The sequence below is a fragment of the Carassius gibelio genome, chromosome B6 (genome assembly GCF_023724105.1).
Source record: "Carassius gibelio isolate Cgi1373 ecotype wild population from Czech Republic chromosome B6, carGib1.2-hapl.c, whole genome shotgun sequence".
Classification (NCBI taxonomy): Eukaryota; Metazoa; Chordata; class Actinopteri; order Cypriniformes; family Cyprinidae; genus Carassius; species Carassius gibelio.
The window spans coordinates 3,854,395-3,873,858 of NC_068401.1; the positions used below are offsets into that span (position 1 = coordinate 3,854,395).

Consider the following 19,464-nt stretch of genomic DNA (forward strand, 5'->3'; position numbering starts at 1 on the left):
TTATTTTAGTACATCTAAATGCCTTTAACTAAATGAAAAGGTTTCAGTTCAAATTTTAAGTATTTCATTTTTGTTTTTGTTTTACATTTTTAGTTAACTATAATTACCCTACTTTTTGTTCTTAATGTAATATCTCTTTCTTTGTAGACATGGCTGAAGAACTATGGCTACCTGCTCCCTCATGACATCCGGACGTCGGACCTGCGATCGGAGAAAGCCATGCAGTCGGCGGTCGCTGCCATGCAGCGCTTTTATGGTATTCCAGTGACGGGAGTGCTTGATCAAACCACCATCGAGTTAGTACCAATCCTCTTTAATGCATGAAAAATCATGAACAGGCAGTATAGCTGCCAAAGTGCATATGCTACACAATACTGTGTTTCTGATTAATAAGATGAACAGTAGTGTTTAAAGTCGCTCCCTCATTGAGATCAAATGACCAGCCATGTTTTCCATTTAGATCGAGTTAAAATCTTCAGAAAACAGTTGGCAGTAAGACCTAAAAAAACATTAGGTCTGATCGGTGCCTAATGGTTGTTAAGAAAGACGAATAAAAGCCGTTGAAACATGGCCTGCATCCGAAATCACTTGAGTTGGTACTTTTTTGAACAAGTAATTACTTTGCAACCACAAAATTCTATAGTATTAATGTGTGTAGTATGAATGTAATCTGGACATATTGTATTCGTCATGTTGTCGTTGTCATGTGACCTATCAGTGTCAGTTGTATTACTATATAACTTGTGTTAACCAGACTTTAATTCAGGCATTTAACCCAAAACCATTAAAAAAAAACCCATTGACTTCAGGGGGATGGAAATGGAAGTGCTAAAATGCTAATTAATTTCTGCACGAAAATTCATCATCCCTGCAACACTGTATTTTTTAGTGCTTGGATGTTTCTTAAGATATCTTAAATGTTATTAAAATGTCCCCATGCTGTGTTTATACAATTTCTTAATTTTATTATGAACAATTTAAATCGCAATATAGTTTATAAGAACATTCTTGTGCAACATATTCTTTTGTAAACAAAACATGAAAATTCATCCTGTTTATTTACTTAATGCATGTTTTTGATCTCGTTGGTGTTCCATATGATTTAAATTATTACGTGATGTACAGTAGTATGACAGTTGTTTGGTGTCTTCTGGTGGGTTCATTATCTAAATGTTTTAAGGTGGATGAGAAAACCTCGGTGTGGAGTCCCAGATCACCCTCACATCAGCCGACGGAGGAGAAATAAACGCTATGCCCTCACTGGTCAGAAATGGAGGGAGAAAAAGATCACATACAGGTAAAGAATATATTCAGAGACTGATAAATATCCAATGCAAAGTTCATTAGATGCAAGGATAGACTGATTCACTGAATATTACACATCTGGAGGAAACTACAGAAACTGTGTTAGCTCTTTATAGATGAATGACCATTGTACGTGATTACTGGGAAGCATATGCCTGTAACTAACTGCACCTCTCATGATGTGATTCTCTTTCATGGCGACCCATCAGGCATCTCACTGAAGGAGTATATTTGTACCCTCTTCTTTAATTATTTTAGTGCATATCATATTGTCACGTGTGTGTATGTTTCAGAGCACATGCCGCTTATGCAATGTTCCAGACAGACATTGCTGAAATGCTTCCCTCCAACCTTAGAAATGCTAAAAGAAGCTTTTGTTTTCTGCCTGATGGGAGAAAGAGAGAGAGAGAGAGAGAGAGAGAGAGAAACAAAGAAAGCAAGGAATGGCGCAGGTCAGGCAAGGTAGAGGAATAGTTGTTGAAAGACTGGTATTTTGAGTCGTTTTTTAGTCGTTTTTTTTGCTATTATGCCTCCCAAGCCAAAATCCCAGATTATCAGACAATGAAAATATAAATATAAATAAATAAATATACAAATTATTTGTGTTTTGGATGCTGTGAACATGGAGACTGTAGTGTGCTCCATAAGTTTGAAAACGTTTAGCTTAAATGTTTAATATTAATAAACAGTGCTCATAAATGGCTGCTGAGGTAATATTCTCAAGTGAACGAGATGAGGCTTGGGCCCGGAAAAGCGCTTCTTACGTCACCACTTAACAACCGAATATTATAAAGTGTTACATATGCATATCTAAATATATTATGTATTACAAAAATAAAATGTAACATATATAAATATGTAATGTAATAAAAATAATTATACATATATATATATATATATATATATATATACAGTAGACTGTAATAGAGAACTCCATGTTGAGTATTTTGCTACTGGTTACATGATGATGACTCAAAGGATTCCTATTGGTGTAATCAGATCATTTGCAATCATTTCAAGTAGTCATTTAATGTAGTGTAGAACTTGGTTTGCAGTCACAGTTTAATCAGATGTGATGTTGTCACTCGTGTGTGCCTACAGTTGTGTGCCAGAGACAACCATCTGCTTCTGCCTTAGGTGTCTGTCCTGGTTTAACTTTTGCCCTATATTCAAGGAAATTTTTTATGCAGATTAATTCTTATGTAACAGCGCAGCTCTGTGAACTCAAACGGCATTCGCTTCAGTTTATTGCAGAGCGGATTCATATTGAAAGAACATTTTCAAACACTGGTGCAATAACAGAGCAGGTTGCTGCAGTACACTGCATGCTGTCATAGGGAACTTGATATGGAAAAGTTAATATCTAGTGCAATTTTAGTATAATTTATATACTATTATAGCATTATTAATGTTTTGTATTTTATTTTTATATTTTCAGTTTTTATATTTTCAAATAATTTTTTTTTTATCATTTATATTAGTTTTTTTTATTTAGCTTTTATTTATTTTTGTACCTTTTATTTTAGTACTTAAACGTATTCATTTCAGTTTGTTGCTAATGTTGCCGCATTTTAAATTTGTATATTTGATTTGTTTTTTACCATTTTAATTCACTTTTTGCACTTCACTTTACATTTTATGCATGTGGCATATACAGTATTTTGAAAATGTACATTTTGCATCAGGTTTTGCCATGTTTGAGCTAGGGCTGTCAAACTGACTGAAAAACTAAATTCAAATTTTAGTGGGTTTAGTGGGTTTTAGTGGGTTCAACTGGATAGGCTAACAAAAGCATTAAAATTCAATGATTACTGACACAGACATAAAATGTGATTTTTATTTTAATTTCAATGAATATTCGAAATTCAGAATTTTTTTGAAAGTCCTAGTTTGAGCCATAGGAAAACTTTAAAAGCATTATTTTAATGCATTATTCCATGTAATATTTTTAATAAAGTAATTATTATTAAGTCACACAATATCAGGTATTCATGATTTTTTCCCAATGTTCTTCCTTCTCTTCTTGTCTCAAGCATACATAATTTCACCCCCAAAGTTGGTGAGAAAGACACCCAGAGGGCCATTCGCCATGCCTTCGACGTCTGGCAGACAGTGACCCCGCTGACCTTTCAGGAAGTGGCCTACTCTGAGATCAAGAACGAGGGTAAAGAGGCGGACATCATGATCTTCTTTGCCTCTGGTTTCCATGGTGACAGTTCTCCTTTTGATGGAGAGGGAGGTTTTTTAGCTCATGCATATTTTCCCGGTCCTGGAATTGGCGGAGACACACACTTTGACTCTGATGAGCCCTGGACATTAGGAAACGCCAATCATGACGGTAAGTGTGGTTCTGTGATTATAAACTGTGATTTTTTTTTTTTTTATAGCATTTAGCTTCCAATTGTGTTTGATCATTGCCATTAGAAATTACTTTCAAAAATTAGGATGTGTTTTGATCAAACCAACATGAAAGTGGATGATATAGATTGATCGACCTGAGATATCTGGATTCATAATCTCTGACATAGTAATTTGTAGACATTAGTAATATAGCGAGAATATGGCTTATTAAATCATCAATTTACATTACTTTTTTAATTTAATAAAGAATATTCCCTGATGTAGTAATATGTAGATAAGTATATGTTTAACGGTGAATTTAATTTACTTTAATCAAGAATGTTTAAGGCTTAATATAGAACTGACCTAACATGTCTGGTCTCATAATCTCTGACATAGTAATATTCTTTTTTATAGATTTTCTATTTTATTTTTCAGATTTTATTTCATTATGTATTGTATCATTATTTTATCTTGTAATATTTACTGATGAATTTCCAGGTATGTAAATTGATGTACTTTGAAGAATGATTTACCTGGCTTGTGTGGTCTCGTAATCTTTGACATTTTATTTTGACATTTTATTTTAAAGTATTTATTTTGTGGGTCTATTTTAAACTTACGTTCATGTGAATTTTATGTCTTTTATTTATTTAGTTGGAAAGTTTTAGATTAAATGGGATAGGATGGCTGGATTATGTTCTGCAGCTATAGATAGAAAGATCAGTCAGATGTGTAGAGGCGAATCTTTTGGGAGCTTCTCCAGTGGTAAACTGGAGCAGGGAGCTGAGGAGCATCAGTAGATGCCACAGGGGACACATAAAGAAACAGAGCATTGCGTTCTTTCTTCACTTGCATCAGCAGTTGCCTGCGTTCTGCATATTTGCTGTGTTATCTTTGTCTGTGTGCTGCAGTGTCAGCAGTTCAAGTACACGCTTTATTGACCACAGAATCTGTACCTTGTTCAAGTACACACACACTATCACACTTATTTCTTTACAGATCTATTTCTCTATACACCATATCAGCCCTAGTGGACAAAGATCAAAGTAATACATTTATCTTCAGCGGCTGATGTAGATTTGATATTTCATTTATTCACAATGCCATGTACTCCTCAACAGAACACAAAATCTATTTCTTTTCAAAGAGACGGGGTATGAAATACATAGTTAAATTGAACAGGAAGAGAGCGTGAGGGTTGATAAAGGAGAAGACTTTGGCCAAGAGATCCTCTAAGAAAAGGGAAGCAATCTGTTAACAAAATGTACAAGACACTTTGTGAGCCATCTGATACTTGTAGCACCCAGAGACGCCAAGCAACAGATCAGGCTATTTGTGTGATTTGAGTGATATGGTGTCACATCCCTTCTGTGTTTCCAAAGATCTGAACATGTCAGTCTCAACTGACTCATGTTCTGGTAAAAGCGTAGACGTACAGCCCATGCACAAGATGTTCCTTTAGGATTCTAGGTACAAACAATGCTTTTTACCTGTCTACACAAGTGAGAATTTGTACATACATAAATATATATTTTTTTGTGTATTTATATATTTAGTATAAAAAAAAAAATTTCAATCTTAGATCCAGTGCGCATATATATATATATATATATATAAACTAATGACCAAATGGATTGCACCTTGTTTTAAAAGACAGCAGAATTGGTTTCCACACCTTTTTACAGAACTTTTTAACTTTTACATTGATTCTTAACTTAATATTCATATACATATGCAATTTCCCAGGTGCCATAAAAGTAGCACATTACTTATATATCCCAAGTGTGCTGAACTATGAGTGAACTATTCCTTTAATGATAGAATGAACGCATTTATTCACTGCTGATTCAGCGTTTGATGAACTTCTATGGGAGCGCTTGTTATTTCGGACTATTTTTAACAAAATGCACATCAGATATGCAGAGTCTTAAGCTTTGCATGGGTAATTCTCCTGCTTTTATATTCTTATTCATGAAGTACGTGGCATACTGTTACATTTTTCTGATTAGTACTGATTCAAAGATGGATGGTTTGACCTTTAACTTTTACCTTTCAGGCAATGACCTTTTCCTGGTGGCCGTGCATGAGTTGGGACATGCGTTGGGTCTGGAACATTCCAACGACCCCAGTGCGATCATGGCCCCCTTCTACCAGTACATGGACACGCACAACTTCAAACTGCCTCTAGACGACCTTCAGGGGATCCAGAAAATCTATGGTATAGTTATCATCTCTATCACCTCTATTATCATCTTCAAGGAACTAAGCATTAATATACACTGTTAGAAGAATAAACAGTGTTCCTCTATAGGTATTCCCACAGCCATGCTGGAGCCCACCCGACCTCTTCCTACTCTACCTGCACGACGCACACACCCCACCTCTGAGAGGAAACATCGCCCCGCTCGCCCACCCTCTGGAGATCGGCCGTCCTCACCCGGAAATGGAAGACCTAACATCTGCGATGGCAACTTCAACACTGTGGCCTTCTTTCGACGGGAGATGTTTGTTTTTAAGGTGAGTTGCATCAGTTTTCTTTCCAGTATTTGATACAGATGGTTAATTAAAGCAGATCATAATGAAATGACCATAATCCAGCTGATATTAGTAAATTTTGGTTGTGTTTGATATCAAAAATAGTAATTCCTTATATTAAAGGGATTGTTCTTCCAAAAATTCTGTAATCGTTTACTCACACTCACATCTTTCCAAACCTGTATTGAGTTTCTTTCATTGAAGAAGATAAGTTTAAAGAATGTTGGAAACCAAACAGCTTCCAGCGTAGTCAGTGGCTACCAGCAACTTGTTTGGTTACCTGCATTCTTCAAAATATCTTTTTTTGTGTGTTCAGCAGAAGAAAGAATTTCATTTTTTTGTTGAAAGCAGGGATGCACGATATATTATAGAGATATTGGTGATTTGAGTTTTTAAATGTATTGCTTTCATACAATGGATATTTGGATATTTTATTGTGCATCTAATTTCCTCCCTTTAATAACTCTATCTATTGTAATTTTTTAGCAAATCTTTCAATTATTTTTATATTGTATTATTTATTTTATAATGGCCTAGAATCACTTGTAGTATTTTTATTTATCTCTTTTTCATTTATTTCGGCCATTTATCAATTAATCAGTGTGAAAATAATCTTCCGCTAATCAGTATTAGACAGATTTTTAATATTATCAATCCCTACTTTAAATCGACTCAGTTGAAGATCTAAATTTCATACAGTTATTGATCAAAATAACCTCTTTTACTCGTCACAGGATCGCTGGTTCTGGCGTTTGCGCAACAACAAAGTTCAGGAAGGCTATCCCATGTTGATAGAGCAGTTCTGGAAGGGTCTGCCTCCTCGCATTGACGCTGCTTACGAGAGATCAGATGGCAAATTTGTGTTCTTCAAAGGTAGGATTTATTATCTGTACAACAGATGTTATGACATTAATTGAAAGAATATCACAAAAAAAACCTTAAAAAAAGTACCCAGTGTTTATTGCTCAATATGAAAAGTGCAGCCTCAGGCTAGTTTTAATAACTCTGATTGTTTTGCAACATCTTTTGTCATAACTATAAATGATATAATGATACCAAATACATCCCGAAGCCATTAAATTAAGTACTTGAATATGGCCTGAATAATAAAGAGAAGCCATATCCATTAAACATCTGTTGCCTTTGGATCAGTTTCAACTCAAAGCATCTTATTTTGCTCAGGCTGACTAATTCTAGATCAGCACTTGTACATTTTATGTACCATTTTAATACAAGCCTTGGTACACTGAGTTAAAGGTTAGATAAATGCTGTTAGATTGTGGGTTAATCTCAGGAAAGGTCTGCATTTATCCATAGTGTTTATCCTCCATTGGGCCCGACAGCCTCAGTGAATCCATCCAGCACTTTATTATTCCGTCTGTTCCTCCCTCGCTCCCCTTCTCTCAAACGATCACTCTCTATTTCGCCGTCCCCCCACCCCCCCTTCTCATTAAATTAGCCCGGCGCAGTCGTGCTGCGCAAGGAGAGGTTGGGTGAGATATTTATAGCCTGAGTCTCCTGTTCTGTGATGTTTCATGAAAAAACAAGCTCGCTGGATGCCCTATGGTTATCTCAGAGAATGCACATCGGTATTAATAGATAAAGGGGCGATGAACTGGAGTCATGCTGGCATTATTCACTAACTACACACAATGCGGTTTACCCAAGTGCTCTTTGTGCTGAAAAAACACATCTAAAATAAGATTAGCCTGCGTTTTATTCACAAAATTCAGTGCACAATCACAATTAATGTTGCATGCAATGAAAAAAATCTGAATAAAATTTTAATACTTAAAAGACATGTTTTATAGTAATCATAATAGAAACAATTCATCAAATGATGATCCATTTAAGGAGAAGATGAAATATAACTGGTATAACTGGACATGTATCTATGGAAACCTAGTTCCCCCATGGAATAATATGTATGTATAAAACTATATATATACATAAATATAAAGAATTGAATCATAGAACTGCGAGATGTAGTCAGAATTGTGAACACAAATGTATAGTAAAGTGTATATTTTGCAATACTGAGTTTACGTCAAAAGAAAACTTGGTATCTTATTATTGTAAAAAATGGAATCACCATATTTTATTTTTATGTTTTTTTTTTACTCCTTGGAGGAAACAAACTTGTCACATTCTCACAGTTCTTACATTTTACAAATATTTTATATATTTTTAAATCTTGCAATGCTGAGTTTCTATCTCTCAATGCAGACTTTCTTAAAGGAGAAGAGAGACAGATAAGTTTAGAATTGCGAGAAAAAGTCAGAATTGTTAGATATAAACTCAGAATTGCTAGGAAAAACACTAAATTGGTATACAAAATGTTGAATTTTTTTATGTAAATGTAAATCTATGTAAATAAAATTCCATATATATATATATATATATATATATATATATACAAATATGTGGCACAGCTTGGCACATTGTTTCATTATGTGATAATATAATTAAATATAACACATTTAATTTGGACCTTATCTACTGCTGTTTTGATTCTAGGGGATAAATACTGGGTCTTCAAGGAGGTTACAGCAGAGCCCGGGTATCCTCACAGCCTGGTAGAGCTGGGCAACTGTCTGCCCCGTGATGGCATCGACACAGCCTTACGCTGGGAACCTGTGGGCAAAACGTACTTCTTCAAGGGTGACCAGTACTGGCGTTACAATGAGGAGAAGCGTACGGCTGACCCAGGCTATCCCAAACCCATCAGTGTCTGGAAGGGCATCCCTGATGCACCACAAGGAGCCTTCATCAGTCGAGAAGGATGTGAGTCATCGAGGTTCCAATAACCGATCAATATTTCATGTGGCAATCAGCCATGTGATCGGTGGCTGCTTCCCTCTGGTTTGAAGAGTTCAAGTTCGTTGGGCTTCATTCTGAAATAGTATGATCTAATCTGTCGTGCAATGCAGTGCAACAAATTGCTATTATAATCAGCGAAGCTTTATAAAATGCATAGTTGTCATTGGATGAATTGCATTCGAAGCGGTTTGATACCAATAAATGCACACCTGCAAGTGCACATTTAATATTAACGCAGTGTTGCTTGGGAACGGTAAGCATGATTGAAATTACTTGGAGGAAGAAATGGTTTATTCAGATTATTATAAATGCATTGAACTATTTATTGCATGTATGATCTGCTGCTGCTATTTTGACACTGTTCATCTATCGCAACATACTTGTGTGTTTTATTGAGTAGGTAATAGAAGTAAATGCGCTGAGGTCTTGTGTTCCACTCAGTCTTGTAGAGTAATTGATTAGTGTTTGTTTGGCGCAGTGACTGGAATATTGTTGTGTTGTCACAGTGACTGTTTTGGCTCTGACTCATCCTCAGTGGTGATCTAATAGCAGGTCTGGATTGGCAAAGGGTCTGGAGGAAAAGACAGTCACAACTTTTGGGTATTAAAATTCACTGTCACAATCGATGCATGATTACAAATATAGCAAAATGGCAGCTGATTGTAACAAGATACTGTATTATGTGATGTTATGTTTACGGTAGAGAGCTAATGTTATGGATCATATGACCCTCAATGTTTTAATGCAGGGAACATAATGTCAAAATGATTGGAAATCATTGGAAGGTACTATGTAAAGTGGGAATGTGGTTTAATACTTTTTAAAGTGATACTATGACTAGGCAATATAGCTAAAAAACAATATTAGATATAAATAGCTTTTCAAAGCATTGGACATGTATTGCCAGTGCCAATGTATTTGCTCTAAAAAGAAAACTGAAAAGACTTGAAAATGCTAGAAAGAAATGAAATACTGGAGAAATCTGTCAAGTGAGAATTTTATTTTATTTAAAATGTTTTATTTACTGGCTGCAGGAATATAGTAATGAACTACAATATTTTAAATATTTATATTTAAAATAATAAAAAAATATATAAAATATTTGTAAAGACATTTTATTTGTATAAAATATTTGATAAAAACAATACAGTAATAAATTGTAACAATTTCAGTATTTATTTCAAAAATAAAAAATATGAAAAATGAAAAAAAACAAGAATGAAAATGTAATGTAATTGTTTTATATAAAATATTTGATAAAGCATTCTAATAATCCATGTTGGTTTATGTTGTATTGCAAACAAAATATTAATATATAACTGAAATGTGAATAAAGTGGGGAATTGTAAAAAATCTGAATCAAAATGAAAGTTTAGCTCAACAGAAACCGAAACGGGCTCCTGACTATGGATGATGAGCGAGGAACAGTTATTCTCACTTGTGCTGAGGCTGATGTTGATGCTAGTGTCAGTCAGGTCGAATGGTAAATCCTCAAGTTTCATACTCTAGAGTCAAGTATTTTTGCTGTTGCTGCATAGAATTTCAGATTTCTCCTCCTCTCTTGAGTAATGTCCAGTGTAGGAACGATCATCTTTTCTGTGAGTCATGTCATAACCTCCGTCTCAAACATGGAGCCTAGGGCCGGGACACAAGATGAAGAAGCCAAGAGGGTTTATATGGGCTGTTTGGTTTGCCTGTAGCTCATGATTTTTCTGTCACTCAGATTTTGCAAGAGGGATTTGGCACGTCTTTGCTCAGCAAGAGTGCAAGAGCAGGGAAAGTAACAGAGGAAGGACGAGCACTTCATCAATCACACTCTCAGGGGTTGCTGTCTAAAACTTATTCATGGTATTTACGTCTAGTTCTGGGTCTGTGCTCGTATAGATTCGGTTTGTGAGTGCCTCGAATGCATCCGTTTATGTGCCATTGCCAATCAGACTGACAGCTCTCTGAGGAATTGTATAACACTGGAACAACTTTTTGAAATACTGTGTCACTGAGTGCAAGGACAGCTATTTTTGTGATCATGAATATGAATTGAGCTTTCTGAAGAGGTCGTGCATCTCTGACTGTATGAAAAGACAAATATTTTCTTATTGACCTTATGTGTTGGAGAAACAACTGCGCAGCCATCTTTAGAAATTTTATTTGAACCTTTGCTTTTGCAGCAGCTCTATATTATTACTGTTAAAGAGTAATTAGCAAGTGAAGAGGGTTTACTTACAGTAGACTTAAAAAAAAAAAGTTATCATGTGCATTGTAATGTTTGATGACATAAATGTCAGTAGGCTGGGAACATTTAAAGAAACAAGCGGTTCTTTATTTATAAATTTGGACTACCTTACCTTCACGCTGTGGAAATACAAATGAAAGGCAAAAGACAAAGAGCACAGTGCTGAAAAGGGGCAAAGCTACATAAGGTCTATATTGAATGGCTTTCTATGATTGGTTCATGTTTACATCTGTTTGTTTACATCTTTAGCTTGGGCTGAATGAAAACACAAATTCACTCGCCAGCAGGTGGCGCTTATGGAACAGCTGCAGTATAGTGTTTCCTTAATCACTGTAGCGCACAGTGCCACTATGTTAGCGTTTAGCTTAGCACCATTCATTACTTAGGATCCAAACGGATGAGTTTAGAAGCCACCAAACACTTCAATGTTTTCCCTATTTAAAGATGGTCACATGAATAGTTAAACAAGTATGGTGAAAAATAATATCTATAATGTATGGTGGAAGAGCACTTTGCAGCACTTTTCAGGAGTCCCTGTTTGGAGCCTAAGAAATGAATGGTGCTAAGCTAAACGCTAACATAGTGGCGCAGTGCGCTACAGTGATTAAGTGCATGCATGATTTAACTTCTTTTTCACTCATAACTCATTCCATTCAGTAAATTTCCAGTCATAAAATTATGCCAATTAATACATAACTCAAATGATTCCAGATAGTGAAGTGTAATTTTTTAAACATAAAAAGGATTTACTAGATCTTTTAACTATAAATAAGCAAACACTGGGTCTGTGGCATTTCAAAACATTTCTTTTTGTTTGAGCATCTCCACCAGCAGCATTCTCTCAAACAATGGTGTGAGTTTGGAGGCGGGATTATCTGTTTGTTGATCAATAGCGGAATTTTGGTTATGGAAATGTACTGATTACTTGTTTCTCTGCTTTTTTCTAGTTTATACCTACTTTTACAAAGGAAAGGATTACTGGAAGTTCGATAACCAGAAGTTAACGGTGGAGCCAGGCTACCCAAAATCAATCCTCAAAGACTGGATGGGCTGCGATCAATCAGAAGTAGAAAAGAACAAGGACCGTCACCTCCCTCACGATGACGTTGACATCATGGTCGCCATTAATGACGTACCCAGCACTGTAAACGCAATCGCTGTGGTCATCCCATGCATCCTCTCACTGTGCATTTTGGTCCTTGTATATACTATCTTCCAGTTCAAGAACAAAAATGTCCAACAGCACGTGACCTACTACAAACACCCCGTACAGGAGTGGGTATGACGGACCGGGGGCACAATGGACCCCAAACGCTGGAGAACATAAGTGAGGGCTACTATGCTGAGGTTTGAACAGTGCCTGTTTTCAGAACAACCTTGTCCCAGAACGGGAACAAAAGACGAGGAAAGGGAGTATCCTCTTCCTTTTCGGCTTGAGACAGAACTTTCCATCCAAATTGCAATTTTTTAGCATAAGCCCAATGGAAAAAACTTCTGGCTATTGAACATTTAAAGTTGTGTGCTGGCCTTATGCTAACCAGGTCAAGTCTTAACGGTGGAGGAACCATCACTCCAATTTGACCGAGACCACCATCACGTTCTCTTCTCCCGGAGAGAGAGAGAGGAAATGCAGATTTGCTAAATGCCAGCAAATCTTTGTCCCGTTGTCAACATAAACTTGTACATGAATTTCAAGTGTTACAAAACGAAACAAGCAAAACGACAAAAAATAACTTGAAAACTATGTAGGTAGAAAGGCCATAGAAAAGAATACCAAGGATTTCTTGCAGTCTTTTGTCATTTACTGGGTAAAAGGTTCACCGCTGGCACTCCTTGAAGACTTCAACATGCTTATTATTGGCGGTTAGGAGGCAGTTTCAAACTAATTAGCTTCATAACATCAATCTGAATGTTTGTTTGTGTCCTTTCCTCACCTGCCTACCCATTTCCACAGAGTAGGAAGAATGATTTATAATAACTAGGGCAGTCTTAACACCTACTCCCACTCGATACTGAACTCTATTCCTTTTCTTCTTTTGCTGTTTTTATCAGTCGGCAACAAAAGAGGATCTCTTTTTGATGGCATTAGGTCTTTATAGGAGAGTAATTTTGTGTCAAAATAGGTCTGATTTCTTGCAATCTCTATATTTTGCTTTCAATAGGTCATGTTTCCAACCATCTTTGCACGACTCCTGCTATGACCTTACCTTTTCACCAAGTGTAATATTTGAAACACTGGTGCCAGGCAGGAACATGAACAATGAACACATCTGAATATGAAATAGCTTTGTTACCGTTGCCTACCGAAGATGATCTCTCAACGGTTCATCCATCCTCTTCAAATGAACGTAATATGCTGTATGTCTTACATTGAAGTGACTTCAGTTTCATGTGTTCGGTGTGGATTGTCTAACACTTAGCTCAAAAATGTCTGTCGGGTGCTTTTATTGGTTCGACTGTGCTATTTAACAGTGAAGTGTGTCTGACTGTACCATATTAACACATCTCTTTGTGCTCATCTGTTGTGGGAATTGATCTGATACACTGCACATCGGAAGGAGCTGAGATGAAATTGATGTTTTTGGAATTTCAAATGGAACTTTTTGGACAAGCTTCAGGCGTATATGTAGATTAGAAAAGATTTGTAGCATCTTAATCACAATATTAAGATGGTAGTTTTGGCGAGACTCCCTATAAGGCTTCACTTAACACAGTTTACCATTTAACATTGGGGTTTCACTGATATTTTTGCCTTAACACATTTAAGTTGCATGTTATAAAATCCATTTAATTTTTCTCTGTTGAATGAGCATTTTTAGCTACAAAAAAAGCCATTTTTTATTTATTTCGCAGAGAATCGTGTACATATTGTAATCACAGTTCAAAGGAGCATGAATCGGCAACAGAAACTACCTGGCATATACTTTTATGCTTCAAATGTGTCTCCACCAATGGTTTGTGCATCTATTCAAATTTCATCATATTTTTACAATGACTGGCTTCAATGGCATGTTTGTGACCTGACGTCACTTCTGTAGTGGCCATATATACATCTGCCCAAAGGATCGACTACTTAAGAGATAATAATTTTGTTAATACATTCAACCAACATGAATGTTTTCTGAATAGTCTCAGTAGTCTGTTGAAGGTTTTGTGGGCATGAGAGTTTTCTCTCTAAATCTTTGTCTTCCAAAGTAACATTGTACCCTCTTTGTGTGTTTATGTGGTCTTCTTAAAGCTTTTGGGCCTTCTTTATAGGGAATCCATCACATAACCACTGATTCGAATAACAAAAAAAGAGCAAACTTTTAGTGCGATCATGCAACTATGTACTTTAATGCACATAGCAAAAACTGGCATATGTGGAATAATTTTAGCCTGAACTCTCAATTATTTGTTCACATGCAAGACTGAACAATTCATCCACACACTTTTCGGCATCTCTTAATGACTTATATGGAAGGCTGGTTTTGCCTCAGAGTAAAAAATAAATAAATAAATAAATTAAAAAAAGTTAATTGTGACTTAAATCTCACATTTGTGTCTGTATTTTTAACTTTGTATTTCCCATTAGTGTCTTCATAATTGGCTTCAAAGTGATTTTATAGCTCACAATTGGGAATCACATTTGCAAATTTATATTTTGCAATTGCACCTTTATATTTCACAGACTTTATCTCTCAAAATGTGATTTTTGAATTAAATCTCACGATTACTTTTTTCGTTTTTAATCTAAGCCAGAACCAGGCTTCCTTGGACTAGTGGCAAGAAACTCCATCACAAAAAATTAGGGATGTAACATGAAACAGTGATAGTATCAAATCTATTTGTCATAGTACATTGATATGTGCCATGTAATGATATTATTATCCATATTTGCATGGCACTTCATGCCCAGAAGTATTACCATTGTGCTCTTTGGTTAAAAGGATGCTTGGTGTGACAATGCTTTTTGACATTGCTTTGCATTGACTATAGAATGTTTTATTACATGGTGGTAAAAATTTATAATTAGCCTGGTGTTTTGGTCAGATTAGCTCAATGCAGTAATACTGTGGAGGGGTTACGTGACTGTGCCCCTTTAAGACATTGTGCCTTGTCTTGAAGTCTGCTATGGCACACTGAACACTGCTCATTAACATTGATTTCCACCTCATCGTTATTTCAACAGTGGCTACATGAATACATACCTTGATATATTATTCAATGCCTTTAATAAGTGAAAACAAGGTGTTACCATTTATTTTTGTTACCCTCCTTCTCATATATAATTTTTTTGGATCTGATATGCGAGCAGCTTTGTCGTGGGTAGAGAAGTGGCATGAAACTAGAGCAGATTTTACATGTTTGTGCCCACTTGGGAAAGACTTGATGTTATTGTCTCTCAGATAAGCATTTTTATTAGTCAGCTCCAAATCTAGAGCACCTGCTTGCAATAACAAGCAATGTGGCTGTGAAGTTATCTAATGTCTCGGGTACAGGAAGTACTGGGTGGGAGTATTTTTAATGGAACACACTGTGCATCACCAATTGTCTTCCTCAACTCTGAATCTGTCCGATGGGCTGTTAATGGTACAAAAAGACGGCAAACCACTTGGTCCGATAAGTCATGGACTGAATTTGACAATGTGGCACAATAGTGTGTTCCATACTTAAGAGGCTTTGTGTGTTTATTATGTATGCCTGACATCTTATATAGCAAATGCTCAGAGTGTTAAATTATATTCTTTATCTATATGAGGATGGCTTGTGACGGAAGAAAACATGTGGCAATGCTACAGAAGTTACTCTTTTGTTAAAATGTTCAATTTATTTGAAGAATAATGGATAAACACAAGGGGTATTTACGCATGGTCATACTGCCATTAACATAAAGGTGTTTCAAAATGCATAAAAATCAGACTATAAACTTTCTCCCGAATTATATGCAAACACAAAATTGTTTACGTCCATAGGTTTCTGTACAATATATTTGCCTGGTTTGGCAAATTAACATTATGGGGATTGCATCTAGGATGACCAACATTTACAGATATGACCTTTACCCTTGTATGTAATTGAGACCATTTCTAGAATATCAGTTTCAGATGCCTCTTTGAGGGCATTAATACTTTCATGCATTACTAAAAATGCATGACGTGACCATGACTTTTCTTTGAATCTTAACTAATCACTTAAATATTCCTTTGTGAAAAAAATAACAGGACATTTAAGTTGCTGAACATGCCATTTCATGAGGAATTCTGAAGCAAAGCCAGCATTATGTGTATATATTAACACACTGAACATTCAGCTGTGTCTGAGATGAAATGTTTAACGGAACTAAAGTGTATTTATCAAAGGTGGATATCTTTAGAAATGTTTGTCGTAGGGTCAAGTGAAAGGTTTGTAACAATAGAGGCTTATCATATGAAAAGCTATTTATTTATCATTAATGGGTATTCTACACAGTTTAATTTGAAATCGAGGTGAAGCCATGCCTATAACCACATTAGTTGCACAGAAGAAATAAATAAATACAGAACTGTACAGGGAGATACATAAATAGGAATTCTCTGGTAATTTGCCTCTTTTTAATGGGTATGATCGTGGCTTTGGACAACAGTCACTTTTAACCCGAGCTGCTGTTGCCTTTTGTTTTTTATGGTCCTTTTATGAGACTAACAATAGGACAAACATATCAGAGGAAGTCAAGGAACCAACTGTATTTATGCTTTTTAATTAATTACAGCGGGTTAATTTTAATGGAGATTTTATCTGAGATAGCTTTAAAGATTTTTGCTTTGTTTTTTTATTATGATTTTTTTCTTGACTGACCGTGGGGGAATTTCAACTGTATTCCTGTACATAACTGGTTCTTTTTTCCCTTTGACAAGAATTTAAAAGAGTGAACGTCTCACTCTGCGGTTTAAATAAATTCAGATTCTGTCCTTGCAATTTTGATATTTTCTGACAGGTCTAATGTCGCTGTCTGCTCAGCCTCGTCCAGGTTTTAATGGTCATGTAAATACAAAGATTTACTGAAACTTTTCAGACCTTTTGTATTTTTCTTTCGCTCTAACGGTAGCCTATGATTTCACATTGTCATGCATAATGTTGATTATTAAGAATGAGAGTGATCTTAAACTGAGTGATTTACTAATAAGTTTTATTTCTTAAATCCTGTTTTTAATTCTATAAACAATGAGTCGATTTGAGTTCGGTTTCAGTCTACAGTTTTACACTGTGTATCTCTAATATCACCATGTTCTAAGAAATGTCAATAAAATAAAATGACAAAATTGCCAAGCATTTGATGCTTTTTGGATGGATGTTTTATATATAATGATATATTTATACATACATACCTTCATTAGTGCAGGTTAATAACAACTACATAATACATGCTTTTGATATCATGTAATCAGTACATAAGTGCACAGCTGATTGTGTTTGTGAATACAAACAATGAGCCCCATAGCTTTATTCTCCATGTCTTAAAACATACTGCACAACTTATTAATGGCATGACTTGCATAAAACCCATTTAAACAGCATTTCAATCCCAGCGCATCCATGTCTTATGTTGTCCACACTAAATTTGGCACTCATTCGTGGGCAAAACGTCCAGTCTAATCAGTTCTTTCACAGTGCTACATCTCGGGTTTTTAACACCAGTTAGTGCAGGCTATCATGTAGCTCATGTCGTCTACCTTTCTGGTGCCCATTCGGCATTGTGGCAGGTCAGTGTCTGGATCCAGACTGTCCCTGGGCTCAGGACCGGTATCAGTTTGGACACTGGATGAAGATGCTTCACCTTGTAATGGCAGATTGCCTGGATCCCTCTGCTGCTGATCAGCAGCCGAACTCTGTTCAGACCCCATTTCTTTAACAATAAGAAAAAACAATAGATTTAGAATTGCTTATGTTTTTCATTCACACATATTTTAGAGATTATTATAATCAATTGCAAATTCACTGCAGACAGGATAAACTAGTACTGCTTATGACTGTACAGTATCAAACTTCTACAAAAAAAAGTATCATGGTACTAAATAATTAACATAGTTAAGTACCAGGGTACTTAATACATAGATTCAAAAACATGGTATAACCATGGTACATGCCTCAGGACACCTTCCCGAATTTATTAGATCTTTATGTTGCAACTTTCACACAAAATAGTTCGCAGATGATTCGGTTTGGGACCGTGACAGCACATCAATGTATTGAGGACACTGTAGAAACATACATAAGCAGCAATCACGGTAAAGGGAGCGTTGGACACCGTGACTAGGACAAAAACAGATCAATAGTGCGTTAACGAGCCTGAAGCATGGCAAGACTTTACCCCACGCTAACTCCGGCCCCCGGAATCCTGCGTTTTCACAGCACCGATTAGCTCGCGATGTTTCCAGGCAGAAAACGCGGGGTGGACGTCGAGGGTCACGGGTGCGCGCTGCTGCTGCAGTGACGTTTCGCAGGTGGCCAGCTAATCGAAAATGTGTCAACAAAAACCACGTCACGCCGAAGCTCAATCGTGATTGGCTCACAAATCCTTAGTGTAAGGAGAGGTGTGTCCTGTTGCTACCCAGGTTTGTAGCGGATGACAAAAACATGTGGGAACCATAGGGTGGGAATATGCTCGACAGTCTCAGCCATTTAGACAACAACAGATTATAGAAATGTAAATGTGCTTTTTTAAAAAAAAGAAAACAGAAAATATATTTATCTAATTCATTTTTATTATGCTATTAAAATGAATAAATTGCAGGAAAAATGACTCACTGAAAGGGTTAAGTATTTTCTTTTGATCTTATGTTACACAGTGTTATTAGAAAATTATCGTAATAAACGTACACAGACTACATTATACCAAAATGTATATATTAGTTCATTAAAAATTGACAATTTTAGTCAAAAAAGCAAATAAAAATAGTTATAGTGATTGTTAATCTTTTATTAGAGTGTATTATTTTTGTTTGCTGTTTAATTGTATTATTTCTTATATTGCATTAAGTTATATTATTTTTTATAAAAAATAAACATAACATCTAGCTTATTTTTTAAAGGTTTTTGAGATCATTTGTAGAAATACTCTATAACAGAAGGACAGAAATGCTGTCTAACTTAAATTTTTAAAAACAAAAAGCCTTTATTAACAAGAATACGGATTCTTCATTGTTCAAAGAATAAGGATCTGATAACTTGATCAATTTACGTTACAAAAGCCTGATGAAAACTTTGCT

General features: G+C 35.7%; 1 protein-coding gene across 1 annotated transcript in view; it reads left to right on the top strand.

The window, feature by feature from the left end:
- LOC127960139 (matrix metalloproteinase-24-like) overlaps positions 1-17,527 on the top strand; it is a 35,220-nt gene extending 17,693 nt beyond the window's left edge. The window contains exons 2-9 of the mRNA XM_052559721.1: positions 148-296; positions 1,181-1,297; positions 3,339-3,643; positions 5,705-5,866; positions 5,960-6,165; positions 6,918-7,056; positions 8,701-8,967; positions 12,184-17,527. Of these exons, the coding sequence (XP_052415681.1) occupies positions 148-296; positions 1,181-1,297; positions 3,339-3,643; positions 5,705-5,866; positions 5,960-6,165; positions 6,918-7,056; positions 8,701-8,967; positions 12,184-12,521 (1,683 nt within the window). The 3' untranslated portion in view covers positions 12,522-17,527. The remainder of the gene's footprint in view (positions 1-147; positions 297-1,180; positions 1,298-3,338; positions 3,644-5,704; positions 5,867-5,959; positions 6,166-6,917; positions 7,057-8,700; positions 8,968-12,183) is intronic.
- The last annotated feature ends 1,937 nt before the right edge of the window (positions 17,528-19,464 follow it).